Genomic DNA, 18,389 nt, shown 5'->3' with positions numbered 1-18,389 from the left:
AAATGTAACTGAAGGAGAATGTTATATAGGGATCATCAGGGTCGCACTGGCCAACCTGAGGATCCTTCAACTGACCAATTTGCCCTCACAATAATGCATCCCAAAGGCCCAGTAGAAGACTTTTTTGATTGCAGAGGGCATATTTCTTATGGACTGATTCACAATGACCTATTCATGATATATCCGTGTGCAAGGTTAGCAAAGTGTACAATGCAACTCACAGAGGACGTCTTGAATACATGTAGACTGGGTCTAAAGCATCCCAGTCGGAGACTGGAGGTGGGATTGTACTGTGTTAGGGGTTCAGATAGATGTAACATCTTTTATAATATTCATTACTGTTAGCAATTATGCTCATCATAGTAGATGCTTTAAGATGTCTCAACGTGGCCTCCAGTTGTGATGATGATGTTAGCACGAAACACAGAAACTACTTAAGTGTTGACAAATTGATAAACTGGTGATTTATAAGGCATACAATGGACATTACCGTTCAGCTGAGCTGCCGCATGTGTATAGGGAATGTGTAGTGTATCAAATACACCACAGACTGGAGTCAATTTACACTTTTCTATATATATATATATATAAAAAGACACCACAGAAATGCAAAAACCTCCCTTTGCCTTTTCTTAATATTGTTTATACGCATTTATACAAATGTATACCTAAATACCAAATACTCCACAGATCAGTAATTTACATTTGCATAGAAAGAGAAGATAAAGAGAGAATAGACAGGATGTAAAAACACATCTTCATCTTTGGGTATTCAGTGTCGTATGCCTTCAGTAGAACACGCAGAATGCTCTCCAGTCCTAAGCAATTCTTCAAGAACAGAAGCTTTCATTGGCTGCTGTAAGAAGGGATTCTGCGTTGAAAAAACAAAAAACAGCCATTTTCATTGATGGTTCCTTCACATTGCCTGCAAGAAACAAAATATATTAAAGGAGTTCTCTGGTATTTACATGTCGATGACTCCCAGGACCCCTGCTGATCAACTCTACGGAGAGGATGTGGCGCTCTGTGAGCACCCAGGCCTCTTCCTAGGCAAGGTGACATCCTGTTCATTGGTCACCTGGCCTAGGGCCAGCACAGTCCTATTCACTGCCATACCAAGCTATACAGTGTATGGCACTGAGCTTGGTAAGCTCATGGGAGCGCTACGGCCTCCTCAAACAGGTGATCAGTGGGGGTGCAGGGAGGAGGACCCTTGCCAATCTCATATTGATGACCTATCACTTCCAGGAGTGACTTATCTCTTGAGAGAAAAAAGGATGGGGTAAAAAAAAAAATCTGTTCACCTGATCCTTCTCTCCCAAGATATAATCTGTCTGGGGATTTCCCCATACATATTTCAATATCTCTAGAACTCACCGTTCTTGGAAGATTTGGCCAATGATATACTAATGTGTATGGTGGTTTTAGGTAAAGAATTAGGTAATGAATTGCAACTAATTACTATTAGAAAGAAAGGGGTCCATATACTGTTCTTTCACGAGGAACTTCTGCTTTATTCCATCCATGTTATATCACTTACTAACTAGCAGGACCCCAATGATTCTTAGAATTAAGAGACCACAGCCCTCCTTCACCAATTCCCTGCACAGTAAAGCTGCCGGCCACCCACTTTGCAAGGAACTACAGCACAGATCTATGGATTGAAATCTACAGCAGCTCGAAGAGCTGGCTTCATTTGTGTCAGAAAACTGGTGGAAATAAAGATAAATTTGCCTCGGGTGTTGGTCACCAGTGATGGTCAGTTCGCAGTGTTTGCCAGCGAACACATGCGGGCTGCCATCTTTATTAAGGTAGACTCACCCATCCGGCGATGCACAGGTAAGCCCTTACCTGTGCCGGGAGCCGGTCTGAAATCAAATGCAGTCACCGGGAGCAGGCAGTTCCGAGAACAGCCGCCGGGGGCCTTCATCGGGCTCTTCTCGGAACTGCCTGCTCCCGGTGACCGCATTTGATTTCAGACTGGCTCCCAGCACAGTTAAGGGCATACTTGTGCATCGCCGGATGGGCGAGTCTACCTTACTAAAGATGGCAGCCTGCATGTGTTCACTGGCAAACACTGCGAACTGACCATCACTGTTAGTCACGCCCCTTCCCTGCCCTTAACCCTCCTCCTTTTAGAAAAGTGGCAAGTGTGGCGTCACTTTTTTTTCCTCAAAAAGTTGCATTTAAAAACACAGAGCTTGCAACTTTTTAAAGCTACTTTTCTAGCGTAAGGGGATGAAAAATCTCCCCCTAAGTGTATTGTAAAAAAAAGAATAATCATCAATCAATATCCGCTTAACACACAGACTAAAATATTTTGCTTTACCTTTTATTGTATAGTAGGTAAACTGGAAATTAATCGTACCTGCTGTCTTCCGGAAACACTCGCTGCAAATATTAATAGAAAAATCCATTAGTGTTCAGCGAAAGAACAAAGCATTAAAGATCAGCCATGTTGTAAACAACCAGTTTGGCGGCTTTGAAAATGAGAAAAGAAGCGCAGATTATTTCTAAGTGCGCCAATAAAGCTAGCAGCACATAATTCTTCAATGACACATTTGCTGTACACAGATTGAATGGAGCTAGACAAATATATATTGCACTTGGTGTGGTAAACTTGACATTTGCTCAGGACCAATCCCAGCTCTAAACTAGAAGATCTCCTTAAGTCCATATAGATCTGCTACCACAAAGCATAACCTTTCAGATGATTAAATGTGTGGTGCGAGAGCCATTCCTGGTACGTCAGAGCAGACAGGCAGAGGGATTTACAATGAGTAATGAAAAGAGCAATATTAAAATGCATCTCAGCTAATCGAAGATGGAGTAACCTTTCATATAAAAGATGTAACATATCGACTCCTCTAAGAAAAGAAAACTCTCTACACTGATAAAAGTCAAACGACTAGAAATACCTCGCCAGACATATAATATACAGAAGAAGACCTTGCACATATGATAAAAAACAAAGAGGAACAGAGCACATAAAGGAGAAGGGGTATTAGAGACGGTTTTTTGATCCAGTTAGGTGACATGTTGAATAACTACTGTATACCCAACCATTTATATATTAAAGCCAATTGTGTTGCCTCAAGGATTCTGCATTAATCCCTAGAACAGCACTGTATATGTATGGCGCTGCGGGCAGTGACGTGCCACCCAGTGCCGTACAGTGTGCTGATTGGGAGGCACAAGAGCTGTGCTTGCCCCATCGTTACTGACTGCTGAGCCCCTGTTGTGACCGCTGGCATCAGTGAAAATGCTGATGCCAGCGGATTAACCCCTTAGATGTCATAGTCAATGCTGACCACCACATTTAAGGGGTTTACAGAGGGAAGGAGCTCCCTCTCTGACGCCATCAGCTCTCATTGCGGGGTGCCAATGGTCACTATGGTTGTACTGCATTGAAACTGTCAGTTTCACAATGATAGTTCGCCTATGAGACCATAGCTGGCAGGCTTCCAGCTGCCATGGCAACCCACAATTGTATCAAGGGGAGCCGATGGGTTGAAAGAAGGAGCCCACTCCCTCTTTAAACCCTTTGCTGACTGGGGCATGCAAGGGGGTAAACCGCTGACACCGTTCTTTTCACTGATGACAGTGGTTACAGCAGGGGCCTGGCTGTCAGTAAAGGCTGTGTAACAGAACCCGATGTCAGGAGGGAAGCTTTCCCTCCAAGCAATCACCTGTTCGCTGGTGGAGGAGACCGTTGCTATTACATGCAGCGATCTCCTCCGCGGCAGTGGGAGGAGTGATCACTATTCCATTGCATGGCTCCATGCTGTATAGTGGTTTGCCGGCAGCAGATCGTCATTAGACACCACAATCTGCCGCCTGCAAACGATAATCTTTTAACATGTCAAAAGATTTGGATTACCCGATGACCGAGTATTACACTGCAAGATGATCGGTAACGAACGTTCGTACCAAATGCTCATTAGTGATCATCTGCTGAAAAATCTGTGTAATACAGACTTAACAAGCTCCTGTGCCCACCTGATCAGTGCGCTGTAAGAGTACCACGCTGGTCGTTAACTCCCTTCTGGGTGCACGGTACCTGTACTGCGCATGTCAAGAGGGGGTTAATTAAAGCCCATTGCAATCCGTATGTGGTAAGCACAACATGACCCTTATACCTTTAGTCACAATTAGCAACTCCTTAATACGCAAATGTAATAGATCTAAGTTTGTCAGCATAACATAGCAAATACACCATACGGCAAATCATGACATGACCTGTGGCTCTATTGGTAATCGTACTGTTTTCATGATGCACAAAGGGATTATCCAACTTTCGCCACCCCCAACAATCAGCTGTCTCAAGGGGTCATGTGCACTCATTCACTTGAATGTGACGAAGCTGCAATACCAAACAGCTGACCAGTGGAGATGCTGAGAGTCGGACCCCCACCAATCTAATGGATGGCCATACTGAAGGCCATACTGCAATATTTTTTGTATGGCTATGCTTGGTATTGCAGCACGTGAATACAGCAAGTGCATGAGTGCCGTGGTCACTTCGAACAGATGGACGATGGGACTGCATAAATCTGGACGCCCAACCATCTTAACAATAGTTCATCAATTATTATAATTAGGCCATTAATTCTTAGAGCCTGGACAGCCCCTTTTGCTCTCGAAATTTATCTGCAGGCCACCACCTTTGGAGCAGCAAATAGTTGGTTCCAAATTCTTTCATTTGAAAATCCTCCTGCCTGTGAAGGATACGCCATTTTCCACCGCCTTACATCCACATGTATCCATTACGCCCCAGAGTAATATTTTACTAGATACAGAAATATCCTGTATAGAAATACGGAGTCCACACGAGGTCTCAGACCCACTGCATTAGGCCATCCCTGGCTGTAAATATCTGTGCCTGATGGTATATTGACTCATATACAAACTACAGATTGGCGTGGTATTAAGAAGCAGGAAGTGCTTAACCCCATATGCAGTGGTGCATCTATACAAGGGGGGCAGATCCTGCACTTATGGCAAACCCCAGCAAAAATGCATACAATGGAGAATTTTTGGAGGTGTATAAACTCCTAGTCTGAATATGCCTTGATTTCCATCCACAAGCAGCATTCTGGTGCACATGTGAGGCCCGGGCTATATCAGCCAGTCTCAGAGCTCTCTGCCTCCTCCCACTGTATGCATGGTCACATGCTGGAGGTTACTGGGAGATTGACTGTAAGTCGGACCTTGTGCTCCTGTAATTTATTATTTTTACTGTTTATTACATCCACACATTTGCTATCCTGTGTAGGATGTCCATTGTGGTACTTGTGGTCCGCTGCAGGCATCCTCCATTGTATGCATTTTTGCTGGGGATTGCCATTAGCAGCAGACCACAAGTGCAGGATCTGCCCCCCTTGTATAGATGCACCACTGCATATGGGGTTGAGCACTTCCTGCTTCTTAATACCATGCCAATCTGTAGTTTGTATAATACATTTTTTGGAGGTGTAGAAACTCCTAGTCTGAATGTGCCTTGATTTCCATTCACAGGCAGCATTCTGGTGCACATGTGAGGCCCGGGCTATATCAGCCAGTCTTGGGTGGGGCTCAGAGTTCTCTCCCTCCTCCCACCGTATGCATGGTCACATGCTGGAGGTTACTGGGAGATTGACTGTGAGTCGGACCTTGTGCTCCTGTAATTTGCCCACTGGCTCCTGGTATTGCCCATACGGCCCTGGTAGGTTTAGCGTTAGGTCCCGAGCTACTTGAGAAGCCTTGGCACGGTGCTCGGGCTCAAACATGTCCTCCAAGCAGGATATGTTGGCTAATCTCTCAATTTTACACCAGTACGAGGGTTAGTAAGACCGCAGTGTGAACCCGTCTCTGTTTTTGTTATATTATATTGACTCATAAATGCAAACACAAGTCACGTGTAACCCAAAGACAAAGGAATCAATTTGTGTGTCAATAGTTTTACAAAGCAGCAAGAAACTCTACCCGCTGAATTTAAATGTTAAAAGCCTGTTGTGAAACCCAAATACTTTATCTACTGAGCCAGTCATCCATTAAATAATATGAGCAGATTTATAGCCACTGAAACAGGTAGGCACATTGTGCTGCCCTCTAACATCCCTCAAGAGGAACCCTGCCAGCCTGGAGAACTGGGAGGAAAATTCTGTATTTTGTCAATATGTACGTTAATAGTATTCACTATGCAGCATATCTGCATTCTTTATACCCCAATGACCTGTACAGAATTCATATATCCTGCCATGGGAGACAACAGATAGACAAACAAAATAATGTCTAATCTAGAGTAATCTACGACAATGCATCATCTCAAACATTAGCTCTTCGTTTTGTGAATCCGCTAGCCACATTTAATGAAATATACGTCAGGCATTCATATGCATTATGTATTTTTTAATAAACACTGATGCTCGGTAAATTATTCTCCCCTTTATTATTGAGAAATTTCACTGTATAAACCTGCCTTGTCATCTTGACTCTAGAGATATGATATTATCGAGCTTCATTTCTCAATGTCACGGCTGTCAGTTGTTGTTTTTTTTACTGCTTTTCAAACTCAGTTTAAGACTGTTTTTTAGTCCTTTATGGTTTGTTGGTTTGTTGGAAAAAGTTGGGAAGGAGACTTGAGAGCAGGAGATGACTTTTTCAGCGTCCTTGTATTGGCTAAGTGTACATCAGTCAAAAGCATTTCTACGTTTTCTTTTTTGTTTTTTTTTTGCTGTCTCTCCTTCACATTCAGTACCTTCATTGCTTCATATTAACCAATTAAGGACAAAAAATACAAGCACCAAAAATGTACAGCACATGGTCCTAGGCATTAAACTAAGCACTATAAATGTATGGTGCAGATTTAAAGGGGTTGTCCGAGAGTCTTATACTGATGACTCTTCCTCAGAATAGGTCATCAATATCAGATTGGCAGGGCTCCCGGGTCAGCCGTTTGAAGAGGCCTCTTACTAGGACAGTGATGTTAAGTTTATTGGCCTTTGTGCAGCTCACTCCCATTCAAGAAATGTACAGCACTGTGCGTTTATGCCATTTCAAGTTGAACGGTAGGGGTACCAGGAGTTGGACCCCTGAAAATAGGTTATCAATATCTCAGAAAACCCCTTTAAAGCCTCTACTCCTGCAATCGACCAGGAACAGACTGAGCATTAGATTGTCAGGGACAGCTGGACACCATGAAGAGAATATAGAAGCAGTTAGTTACCACTTCTATCTTCTCATTTGTAGAATATTCTCTTCTGGACCCCACAAGCATGTGATTTATGTTCAAACTGATTGTATCACAGACCATTGGACTAGGCACTAGGGGGCTCCAGTGGATGCTCCAGTTACAGAGGAGACTAACATAAAACATAAAATCTAAATGTCCATCAGTAGTCATCTTTTTATGACTACTAGAGGGAAAAACATAATAAAAACTATTAGGCATTATATATGAAATAACCAAAACACTTTTTGTAGTTCAATTATCATAACTAAAAATTCAACGAATATATTTTTTGGATCTTTTTGTACAATTGACAACTAGCAAAACAACAGTAGAACTTATAATATAAAAGGTACTCAAAACAGCTCAGAAGAATCAGAATCAGAAGAAAAATTTGTTTGGTATCTAAAAAAGTTAAGTTACGGTCTGTAACCCATCCCATGTGCGAAATCGCAAAAAAGTTTCTTGCATTTATGTGCCATAATGCATCTGCAAATTCTGGCCTATTTGCGAGTTAATAACCTTAACTAATAGTGCCATAGGGCAGTGTTCCCCAAAGCCAGTTCTTTATGGCCCACCTAGCGGTCGTGTTTTCAGGATTTCCTTAGTATTGAGCAGGTGATATAATTAGTGTCAATACATCAGGACTTACCACAGGTATTCATTCTGTGGGATATTCTCAAATCATGACCTGCAGGTAGGCCCTGAGGACTGGAGTTGAAGAACACTACCATAGGGGACCATTACTCTGGTAGCTCAGGTCATTAGAGGCACTGTTGGGCCAGAATTTTAACCCATATTACTGTGGCGAGAAATCAGCCTGGACAAAACTAAAAGTTAATATATGAAGTTATATTAGAAAAGCAGATATTAGATTTTGTCAAATTAAGGAATTTATGGTTGGTTTGACATTTCCTTCCTCTGAAATCAGTAGTTACAATGGGAATGCAATAATAATAATTAAAAAAAAATTTGTCCATAATGTTACACCTGATATAGATGAAATCCCAGTAACACTTACAGCTGCTGAGTGGAAATGTGCTGTTTATTTGCTCCATCACATCTGTTAAGTCTGTGCTGGTGTTCTGCGGTGCAGACAACACGTCATCTGCGGATACATTAATCACAGTAATAGAAGTCAGAAATGAAATGTAAGAAAAAACCTTCAACTGAAGTCTATCAGCGTTCCAGTGGTTTGCTATGTTAATGATGAAACATCTGCTATGCATGGCTAATATCTACAATGAGATTCATTCCAGCATAAACTTCATAATTGTTGCTTGGAGGAAAATTAAAATTACTCTATTGGGCTCAGTAACAATAATTAGATCTCAAGAGTGGTGGGCAAGAAGTATCTATGTAATCTATTGCCCTGCTCCACTTCACTGCAGACAAATCTGTAATATCTCACTGAAGAAGGGAAAAGTATACAACAAAAGCAAATGCTGGCTTACATCAATTGCAGGCATACAGAAAATGCATATTTTACACAATTTTATCACTATTACATGAAGTTACAGGATGTCAGGAAAATAAAGAAAATATTTTACTCTCATTCTTTTATTTCGCTTCAATACTGTAAGAAATAATGGGTTGACCAGTGACTCTCTCTACATGCAACAACTAGAGCCATAAAGCTTATAAACATTGGTCGCGTTTTTGTTTTTGAAGAGAACATGAGATATGTTATATAACATATTATTTATATAAAAATAAAAAAATGCTTTAAACAGTAGCGATGAGCCCCCATCTGCCAGGAGCTCATAACGGAATGCATTATCCATCAGACTAAGGCTACATGCACACGACTGTATCCGTTTTGTAGTCCGCAAACTGCAGATCTGCAAAATATGGATACCAGGCCATTTACATTCATTTTGTTCACTATAACTGGATATTCTTCTCTGCAAAACATGTTCTATCTTTTGTAGAACAGCCACATGGAGGCAGACAGCCAGGGGCGGATTGGAACCTTAAAGTGGCCCTGGAAAATAACTAAAGTGGCCCCATGTTGTAGGCAGGTCAAAATTGACAGAAGGCAGGGCAAACACAAGTAGGCGGGGTAAGCATTACCATATTGCTGCACATAATACCACCCGAGTAGAGCTAACTATTACAGCGAAGCACAATATACTGTCACAATATACTAATGTGTGGTTTCACACTGGAGGTAACGGGGAGCTGTTTGCTGGGAGTCGGACCTTACGCTCCTGTAATTTGCCTACTGGCCCCTGGTACTGCCCATACGGCACAGGTAGGTTAGCATTAGGTCCCGTGCCACCTGAGATACCTTGGCGTGGTGCTCCGGTATGTCCTTCATATAAGGATATATTGGCTAAAGTCTCATTTTAACATTAGTGTGATGGTTTAGTCAGATTTTGTTGATTGCATCCACCACAGTAGTGCACCTATTTGTGTAAAAGTTTATTTCATATAGTCTATTACATCCACACATTTTGTTATCTGGTGTAGGATGTTTTTGTGCCACTTGTGGTCCACTGCGGGCATCCTCCATTGAATGCATTTTTTGCTAGGGATCGCCATTAGCAACGGACCACATGTGCAGGATTTGCTCCCCCGGGTATAGATGCATAACTGCATACGGTGCTGAGCATTTCCTGCTTCTTGAGACCACGTTATTTTGTCATGTAGTTTGCACAATATACTGTCCCAGCAGCAATTTATATCACAGTGGATCACAAAACAATGCTCCAGGAGCACAAAATATCTCCCTAGTAACTGCCCCTCTGTGGTGGCCAGTTGCCTGATGATGGCAATACAGTTGAATTCAAGAGTTAGGAGAGGAACGTCAGATCATTACCTATTTGGCTGTCTCGAGGAGAGCTAAGGTGGCCCCCTGGGCATTGGCCCACCGGGAAACTTCACTGTAAGGTCTATAGCCAATCCCCCCCTGCAAACAGCACATGGATGACACTTGTGTGCTGTCCGGATTTTTTGAAGGCCAATAGAAACGAATGGGTCCGCGTATGTCTGCAAAAAATGCGAATCGGTCGCAGACCCAAACTAAGGTTGTGTGTCTGTAGCTTTAGGTGAGGATGCTTTCACAAGTGCCATTTTGATGTTATTTTTCAAGTCACTATCAGGAGTGGATGATTAATAGAGAGGAAGTATACAGGGAACATTCTACTTCTTTTTTAATGTTCTATAATCTGCATGATTTTCAATATACTGTTTCACACTATATGGATTTATTGGTGACTAAGGAGATTTCTGAACATTTACATCCATGACAGATATAAACTGGTGTAGACAGGGGCGGATTGACCATAGACCTTTCTGGTGGGCTGATGCCCAGGGGCCACCTAAGCCCTCCTCACAGCCTCCCATAGAGATGCATTTTGTTTCTGCTGGCAGTATTTTATGAAGGACTGTGATATTCAGCTCTGTTGGGGTGGTATAATGTAATGTGCCACAATATGGTATTGCTGGCCCTGCCTTGAATCAATTTGAACCCGACAACAAAACGGGGGCCACTTTTAGTATTTTTTCAAGGGCCACTTTAAGTTCCCAGTCCACCCCTGGGTGTAGATTTTAACTCTCATTTATGCCAGTTTTCTGAGAAGATACCACCCCCTTCCCCTAAGCCCATACACTTTTTTTTTTAAAGTAACATGAGTAGGGGAAACTCTATTTTTCTTTTCACAATTCTGCACAATATGAAGCTTGTGCAAAAGAAAAAATCTGTTTGCCAAAAAACTGCCATACAACTTTGATAAATTCCCCCTAATATATCTATTTAACAGCGTCATTAAGAACAATAAATCCTGCAGACATTGAGACATTGCATTATGAGAAGATATTTCTTGCATCAGAATCAGCCGCAATGTAACAGTAAGCTGTAAACTGAACTAAATATACTTTAACGGAATTATCTCTCAGAAAGTATTACAAATGGAGGCATTTCAAATGGAGTATTACTGCAATGTGCTGTAAATTCAATAAAAATATTGTTAGATTTTTTCATGTACATTACATTTACATCTCTGGCAGTACCCCCTACTCTTTCTCCTGTAGCTCAAATTCTGGTCCACCTTCTCTCGTATTCAGCGGTGGACTAGCATGATCAGTAGCTTCCCTGCTCCCTTCCTCAGGGCTGGCACAGTGATCTCATAGTGAAGCGGTCCAAACACCTTTCATTCATCTGTTCCTACTACTAAATTCATATTGGAATCGCTGACGCTGTGTGAGGGAATATTTTCTATGCAAGGGGTTAACAAGAGCTGACTGCAGTGAACTCCTGGATGGAGATTGTCACAGTGATGAGCTGCTGCCCACCCACAGCATAGGATGAGACGAGTTCCAGATATGAGTGGAGCATTATAATTTTCTTTTTTCATTGTGGAATAACCCTTTCATTTACAGGCACTTTCAGAGAAGACTGAAAAAGACTGGCTTTAATCTCTAGATAGTCCAACTCAATTAGAAAACCTGTAAGCGTTTGGGTTCCTCTGACAACAGCTGCTGTTAATGTGTGGGAAATAAATCATTCTAGTAAACCTGTTTCCCACCTGTCTGCTGAAGCTGGAAGCTGTAATGATGGTCAGCCGAATATCTCGGAGCTGGCGGCTGCTGCGACACCAACAAAGAGACTCCATTAACCCTGGATTCGGACTCCGGCTGGAATGGAAGGAAAACAGAGCACAAATTACAAATCAATCTCATTCAGAATAAAACGGTATATACATAAATCACATGATAGCAAGAAAATACTGCATATATACATATAAATATACAATAGGGGCATACGGTGTGCTTCCAAGGCAAGGGCACAAAGGCAGCAACATTCCTCTACTTCCCCTCTACTCATTTATACACATTTTTACATAGGGAGGTTAAGTAGTTAGTTTTCCCATATGGTCTACAGTGGCATAGTGGTTAATAACTAGTAATTGTGGTGGTGAAAGGTAGTGACGGGGTTAACAGTGGTAACACGTCCCATTATATTATTATATATAGTTCATTACAATATGGTTTAGGGTTGTGACAGGTATAATGGTGGTGGTCTTGGGCAGGAATGTGTGACTATAGTTTAATTTAATTTGATATAAATAGGTCCACAATTCTTAGGGGCCAGAGCTCCATCCTCCTGAGCTCTTGGTCTCTGGCTTTGCTTCCCACAACTATCCAGATACACGACTAAATTCTATATGTCTGTGGCTGCCACTAGGGGGCGCTCACTGCACTGGTAGTTTTTACCGCTCTCATAGCACCCAATAGTCTATTAGTATACACTGTGCTTGTGGCATGATATTACATTAATAATTCTGTAGGAAGCAAAAAAACAAATATAGCAACATTCACTGTAACAGAATAGATTGGTCTAAGAGGTCATCGATACCACGGAAATTCTAAAGTATTCTGTTTAATTCAAAAGCATGTGTTGTACCTGCTCCAGCAACTGGCGTAACCGGTGAAGCTGGGACTCCAACTGCTTGTTATGGTCTTCTAAAATCTGCATCCTGGCCTCAAGTCGTCCTTTGTGCTGTCGTAGGAGTTTTGCTTCCGCGATGAGTTCTGCATCTTCGGATGTGTGTTGAAGTGATGCCAGCGAGTCAGGGGGTGAAGATGGAGGGCTTAGTCCTTTTCTCATCTGCTGTGCTTTTAGCTGTTCATACTCAATCTTTAAATTCCTGTTTAAATTTATAGCGAACATATTATACGAGTACTTTTATAATACTCGTGTACAAAAGCTAAAGGAACACGGGGAGGGGGGGATTTATCATAGACCGGCATTTTATGCCAATCTTTGATCTCCTGCCCTGCCAGGGTGCAGGTCTTGTCATAAATTAGACAGATAATCTGGCAGTCTGTATGCCAGACTGAAGTCTACAGCAGCTCCAAGCTGTACAATATTTGGTGTAGCCCTGACACTATCCTGACACATTGACAAACATTTCCTCCTATTTCCATTAAATACAAGAACAACCATGCCAAAAAGGTATTCGATCATAACTGATGTACCCTGGCCCATAATTTCATCACAGTGTCTTCTACTGCAGACAGTACCCGATTTCACCCCTGCTGGAATGTCCTTTTTGCTTTCTAACGTATAAAACAATTACTACTATGGTGTTAAAGGTTTTTTGGGGGATTTTCTAACTAATGACCTATCGTCTGGATAGGTCATCTGTATTTGATCAGCTGTTTGAGAAGGCACCAGCGATCGCAGTAGCGCCTCGGCTTTCTAGCAGCTTTGCCTAGACCATGTGATGTCATGTTGGTCACATGGCCTATATGCATCCCTGCCCCATTGCAAAAAATGGCGCTGAGCTGCCATACCAAGCACAAGCGCTGTACAATGTACGACGCTGTGCTCCTGAGAGCGTGGGGGCCTTCTCAAACAGCTGATCAGTGGGGGACCCGGATGTTGTACCCTCCTTAGGAATAACTTCTTCTTACATATGACCTTCTTTAGTTGATATAGGTGTAAGAAAGGACACCAGTACAGGACTGTGACTAAATGATCATTGGAAGATATCATAGAGGTCTGTGACTACTTAAAAAGCTAGGGAATTCATAATAATCTCTGTTGAATGTCTGAAAGGTGTGACCAACAGCAAAGCATCATGGGCTAATGGGAGAAAATAAAAACACATGAAAAAACAATAGAATATGTGTGCATGTATGCAGATTATATCCACATATGTGTTATATGGAAATTTATTTTGTTACCCAAGATACAACACGTGATGTAATGCACAAAGATTGTCACATACAATACCTCTGCTCTTCCTCCAGATCAGCAATGATCCTCTCCAGCTCTCCTCTTTCCTCCTTTTCTACAGACTTCAGGATTTGTGCTGGACTCTGTGGCTGACCTAAGGGTGACTCTCCTCCCAACGTGTGACAGTACTGCTGGATCAGGGCATGTTCATCATCACTAGAGGTTTAATACAACATATGGTTAGGATCTTTTCCAGACACAATTCTCTTCAAGTTTATCCTAAAGAGTAGTGTTGAGCGAACTTGTGTTTTAAGTTCGGCGTCTAAAGTTCGAGTTCAGGTTATCAAAGTATCCCGTTATGGATTCTAAATTCCGCTATGGTCCGTAGTAGCGGAATCCATAACGGGATACTTCGATAACCCGAACCCGAACTTTAGACGCCGAACTTAAAACACAAGTTCGCTCAACACTACTAAAGAGCACAATGTCACCATGAGATGCTCGAAGAAGTTAAAGGCTATGGGCAATTTGAGGGCATTGCATTGGCTAAAAAAAATACAATTGGTCCATATTAAAACTTTTCAACCATTTGTCAGTGAATACCTGAAGGTTATAGGGGAAATTTTTAAGAAAGACCGACTGGAAATATAAGAAGGTAAGAATATACCCTCCGTCTACCGCTTTCATTTCGGTGACTGCACATGCCACCATGGTCTTTTAATTTAACGTGAATCTGTCACCAGGAAATTCAATGCCTTGTAGGACCAGATAAGCTGAATGTAATGAGATCTATTACTTTCCAATCCATTGCGTCATCCAGGAGAAACTATACTTTTAATTGAAATGCAAATTAATAGTTAAGTGCACCCTTGCTCCTCCTGTTTACTTTTCCAGCACTTCCCTCTTCCAGGCAAGATGGAGGATCCTGACCCTGTCAGTCAAGAAGGATCGGGAGGGGCTGGCAGAGGAAACTGGAGGAGCAGGGTGCACAGAGTGGCTTGGTGCACTTAAATGCTCACCTGCACATAGATTAAAAGTACTTTTTCTCCTAAATGTAGTACCGGTCACTAAATGAAGTGTAACATTACATTCAGCAGGATTGTGGATTTCCTGGTGACAGATTGCCTTTAAATTCTCAAAAATGATGTTTTCACAGAACTTGACAGTTTGCTGTCAGTTTCTGAGAATCTCCTTCGTAAGTGACAACTAATATGGCCACACTTCCTTTAGTCATTTTTGCAAAATATAAAAAAAGGCTGTCACACCAAAGCAAAATGATGCCAACATCTCTGGATCCAAATTCTCTTTAAAACTTTACAATCCTGTCATAGGAAACATATGGCTAAGAATAATCTCTGATGATCTAGACCCAGTACTCACTAGACTACAGTGCAAAATGCAGACATATAACAACATACAAATAATAAACTCATCAGAAAGTCATTAAAAATGTAATATCTTCTACAGAAAAAAACTTTAATTACCTGAAGGAAATTCTGCTTCACTGAAGATGCATCAAAAATCATCCAGCATCCACAGACTCTCTTTAGCAATGCTCAATTAGCGTGTTGCTAAGGAGGTTCTTTACCTGCGCTTTTCTAGTAAAAATAACCGATGCTTCCTAATAAAGAATATCAAAAAATGCTCAACATCCCTGTCCCTAAACTACATTTAAATATGAACGTAAATGATAAGTACAAGGCAAATAGTCTACATTTACCAATGTAAGTGCACTTAGATTTTGATGTACATTGCACCACAATGTGGTGAAATTTGGCACATATAGGCACCTAGCCTGAAATGGGGTGTGGCTTACCAGGAAAGGGACATAGCTCAAGATACACCCTTTTGCACCAAAATTGCAACACAATTCAGCCACAAAATTCTGTCACAAAGTAAGTCAACCAATAGTTGGCACAGAGCTATATATAAGGGCCTGGCCAGCATCAGCCACCGTGATAAATCTGGTGCATGCCTGGACAATCTAAGTTAAAGCCATCTACAGACTTATTAAATCGACCCCAAGGTCTCTAATTTTTGGCTAAGATCAAGTTTTTACATACGTTACTAGTTGCCTTCAATAAAAAAAAAAAAGTGAGCGGAGAGCAGCCAGGCTCCATTCATTGTTATGGGAGTTCCGAAAATAGTGAAGCGCTGGCTCGGCTACTTTTGGCAGTCTCGTACAAGTGAATGGAACAGTGGCTGCGCTTGCACAGTGCACACTCCATCATTTCTATGGGACTTCCGAAAATAGCTAAGAGCACTTGCTCAGCCCTTATCGGAACTCCGAAACAAATGCATGGAGAGCACTCTGTGCGCGTGCGGCGCGCTCCCCCTCACTTTCGGGAGCCTGTATTGGAGAAAGGTGCAGGTATCAGAGGTGGGACCCGCACCTATCTGACTTTGATGGCATAGCCTAGTGATATACCATCAAAGTTCCAGATGACACAACCGATTTAACGTAACTCTATTTTGTAATTAACGTAATTCAGTTTTAATGTGTGTTTTCCCTTTACTGGAAAAAAAAACGCAGCATAAACGCCGGTATGTTGTTGCAAAAACCGCAGGCGTTTTGTTGGTGTGTTTTGTTGCCAGACCAAAAACAGCACAGCCTTGATATCTGGCAGCCCCTCTTAGGCCTGTTTCACACTTGTGTTGTTGTTTTCCGGTATTGAGATCCGGCAGAGTTTCTCAAACCCGGAATGCAACCTAATGCATTCTGAATGGAAAGCGATCCGTTCAGGATGCATCAGGATGTCCTCCGTTCCGCCAGCATTCCGTTTTGTGACTGGACACAAAACCAGTGCAAGCTGCGGTTTTGTGTCCAGTCATCGAAAAGAAAAAAAAACGGATCCGTCAATAAAAACAATGTAAGTCAATAGTGACGGATCCTAACGGAACGGATGCATCCTGATGTGCAAAATAAAAACAGATCAGTTTAATTCCGGTTTTGAGATCCTCTGCCGCACGGTTTCTTAACTCCGGTCATTGGGACCCAACTACCGGTCATGTTTTCAGGATTTCCTTAGTATTAAGCAGGTGATACAATTAGTGTCAGTGCATCAGGATTTCCCACAGGTATTCATTCTGTGGGGTGTTCTCAAATCATGACTGGTAGGTGGGTCCTGAGGACTGGAGTTGAGAAACCCTGCCCTGCTGGATCTTAAAACCGGAATTAACAGCACAAGTGTGAAACAGGCCTTAGTTCTTACTGTACACCCAGTCACCATCAGGACAAAATGATTGGCTGCTTATTCTGAAAGCCCAACGTGCCGGAGGTCCCTCAAAGAGGTGGCAGAGGGTTAGAGAACACAGGACCCTACCTCTTATGGAGAAGACTCATCATAGATACATCCTTGTCTCAGACAATTTGCATATCAACACCCCAGTTCCTAAATGACGATGAACCCCTTCATTTCTGTAAATTTACCATGAAGATCAGCCATGCAAATCCTTTCTATTCAAGAAAAGGAGGCACTTTAAATTCTACTAATCCTAACCTTCCCGGTGAACACAAGCAAATATATGTAATTGCAAGGCAGCTTTGATTAGATAGCCTATATATTCCTTCTTCCACAATGAGATGCCACTAAATTACAGCGCTCCACATATTTAATACTGATGAAGTGTTTCGCCAACTAGGGAATCTGCGTGAAGCTCCTCGTGCGAGCACCGTGAACACTGGCCCGTGGATAATAGACGCTCACTTCTCTAGTTTCATGTGCTCTGTTAGTTTAATTAGTGCATGAAGAGTCCTTTAATTGCACAATCAAAGAAAGAAGAGCAAGAGACAGTAGGGTGATTAGGAGCTGAAACTTCAATAAACTGCTGTAGGATCAACTGGAGATAGATTCAGGCACCGAGACGGGGGCATCATTTCTTATTCCATTCTCTCTGTGCTATTTACGGGGCGGAATCTGTAGCAGCCCTAATGAATCTAGGGAATGGGATTATACAACAGTGTATGTGGGCTAGAATACAAAACAATGCCTAATTCCCGCTCCGAATATTTCATACATAGTCGATTTAACGCCTCTTTTCCGCCAAGCCATTTTTCAGGGTGGGCAACAATACAGCCTTGAAGGCGGTTGTCGGCCAGCTATTCCAGTTTGCTTTTTAATTGCTGCATGAACAGGTAGATTGCTATTTAAAAAACAAAGAAAGCAGAATGACAACCACTTTAGGTGCTATAATGGCAGAGCACTTTAAGATACTTCAGTTCCTCATTGTAATGTATGATATTAATTTGCTGTCAGGGAATGAGAACACTCAGGTTTTTATTCAGAGGCAGAGCACAGCTAGCCCTGATCTCATCTGAGAATTGAATCCAGTCTAGGCAATCTGTGAGCTCAATACAGCGGAAAGGGATTGTGTCACAAACACATTCGACATTTTCCGAACAAGCACCTGGATCTGAATACTTTTGTAATTGCATGTAATTAAAAATCTTGTACAGCCAGCGAGTTATTAAATAAAATCTATCTGTATAGCGCC

At 42.0% G+C, this 18,389-nt stretch overlaps 1 protein-coding gene across 6 annotated transcripts in view; it reads right to left on the bottom strand.

Annotated features, from left to right (window-relative positions):
* Positions 1 to 621: 621 nt before the first annotated feature.
* The window catches only part of LOC122934420 (utrophin-like), a 616,199-nt gene continuing 598,431 nt past the window's right edge, over positions 622 to 18,389 (bottom strand). For 5 of the 6 annotated variants that reach the window (XM_044289864.1, XM_044289866.1, XM_044289867.1 and 2 more), the window contains 6 exons: positions 13,953 to 14,111; positions 12,618 to 12,861; positions 11,740 to 11,848; positions 8,232 to 8,318; positions 2,369 to 2,391; positions 622 to 871 (listed from right to left, as the gene is read on the bottom strand). In XM_044289864.1, the coding sequence (XP_044145799.1) occupies positions 773 to 871; positions 2,369 to 2,391; positions 8,232 to 8,318; positions 11,740 to 11,848; positions 12,618 to 12,861; positions 13,953 to 14,111 (721 nt within the window). In that variant the 3' untranslated portion in view covers positions 622 to 772. Of the gene's footprint in view, positions 926 to 2,368; positions 2,392 to 8,231; positions 8,319 to 11,739; positions 11,849 to 12,617; positions 12,862 to 13,952; positions 14,112 to 18,389 lie in introns of all 6 variants that reach the window. The other variant, XM_044289868.1, reaches the window with a different exon arrangement.

The sequence above is a fragment of the Bufo gargarizans genome, chromosome 4, assembly GCF_014858855.1.
Source record: "Bufo gargarizans isolate SCDJY-AF-19 chromosome 4, ASM1485885v1, whole genome shotgun sequence".
NCBI classification, from domain to species: domain Eukaryota; kingdom Metazoa; phylum Chordata; class Amphibia; order Anura; family Bufonidae; genus Bufo; species Bufo gargarizans.
This window is presented reverse-complemented; position numbering and strand designations above follow the sequence as displayed.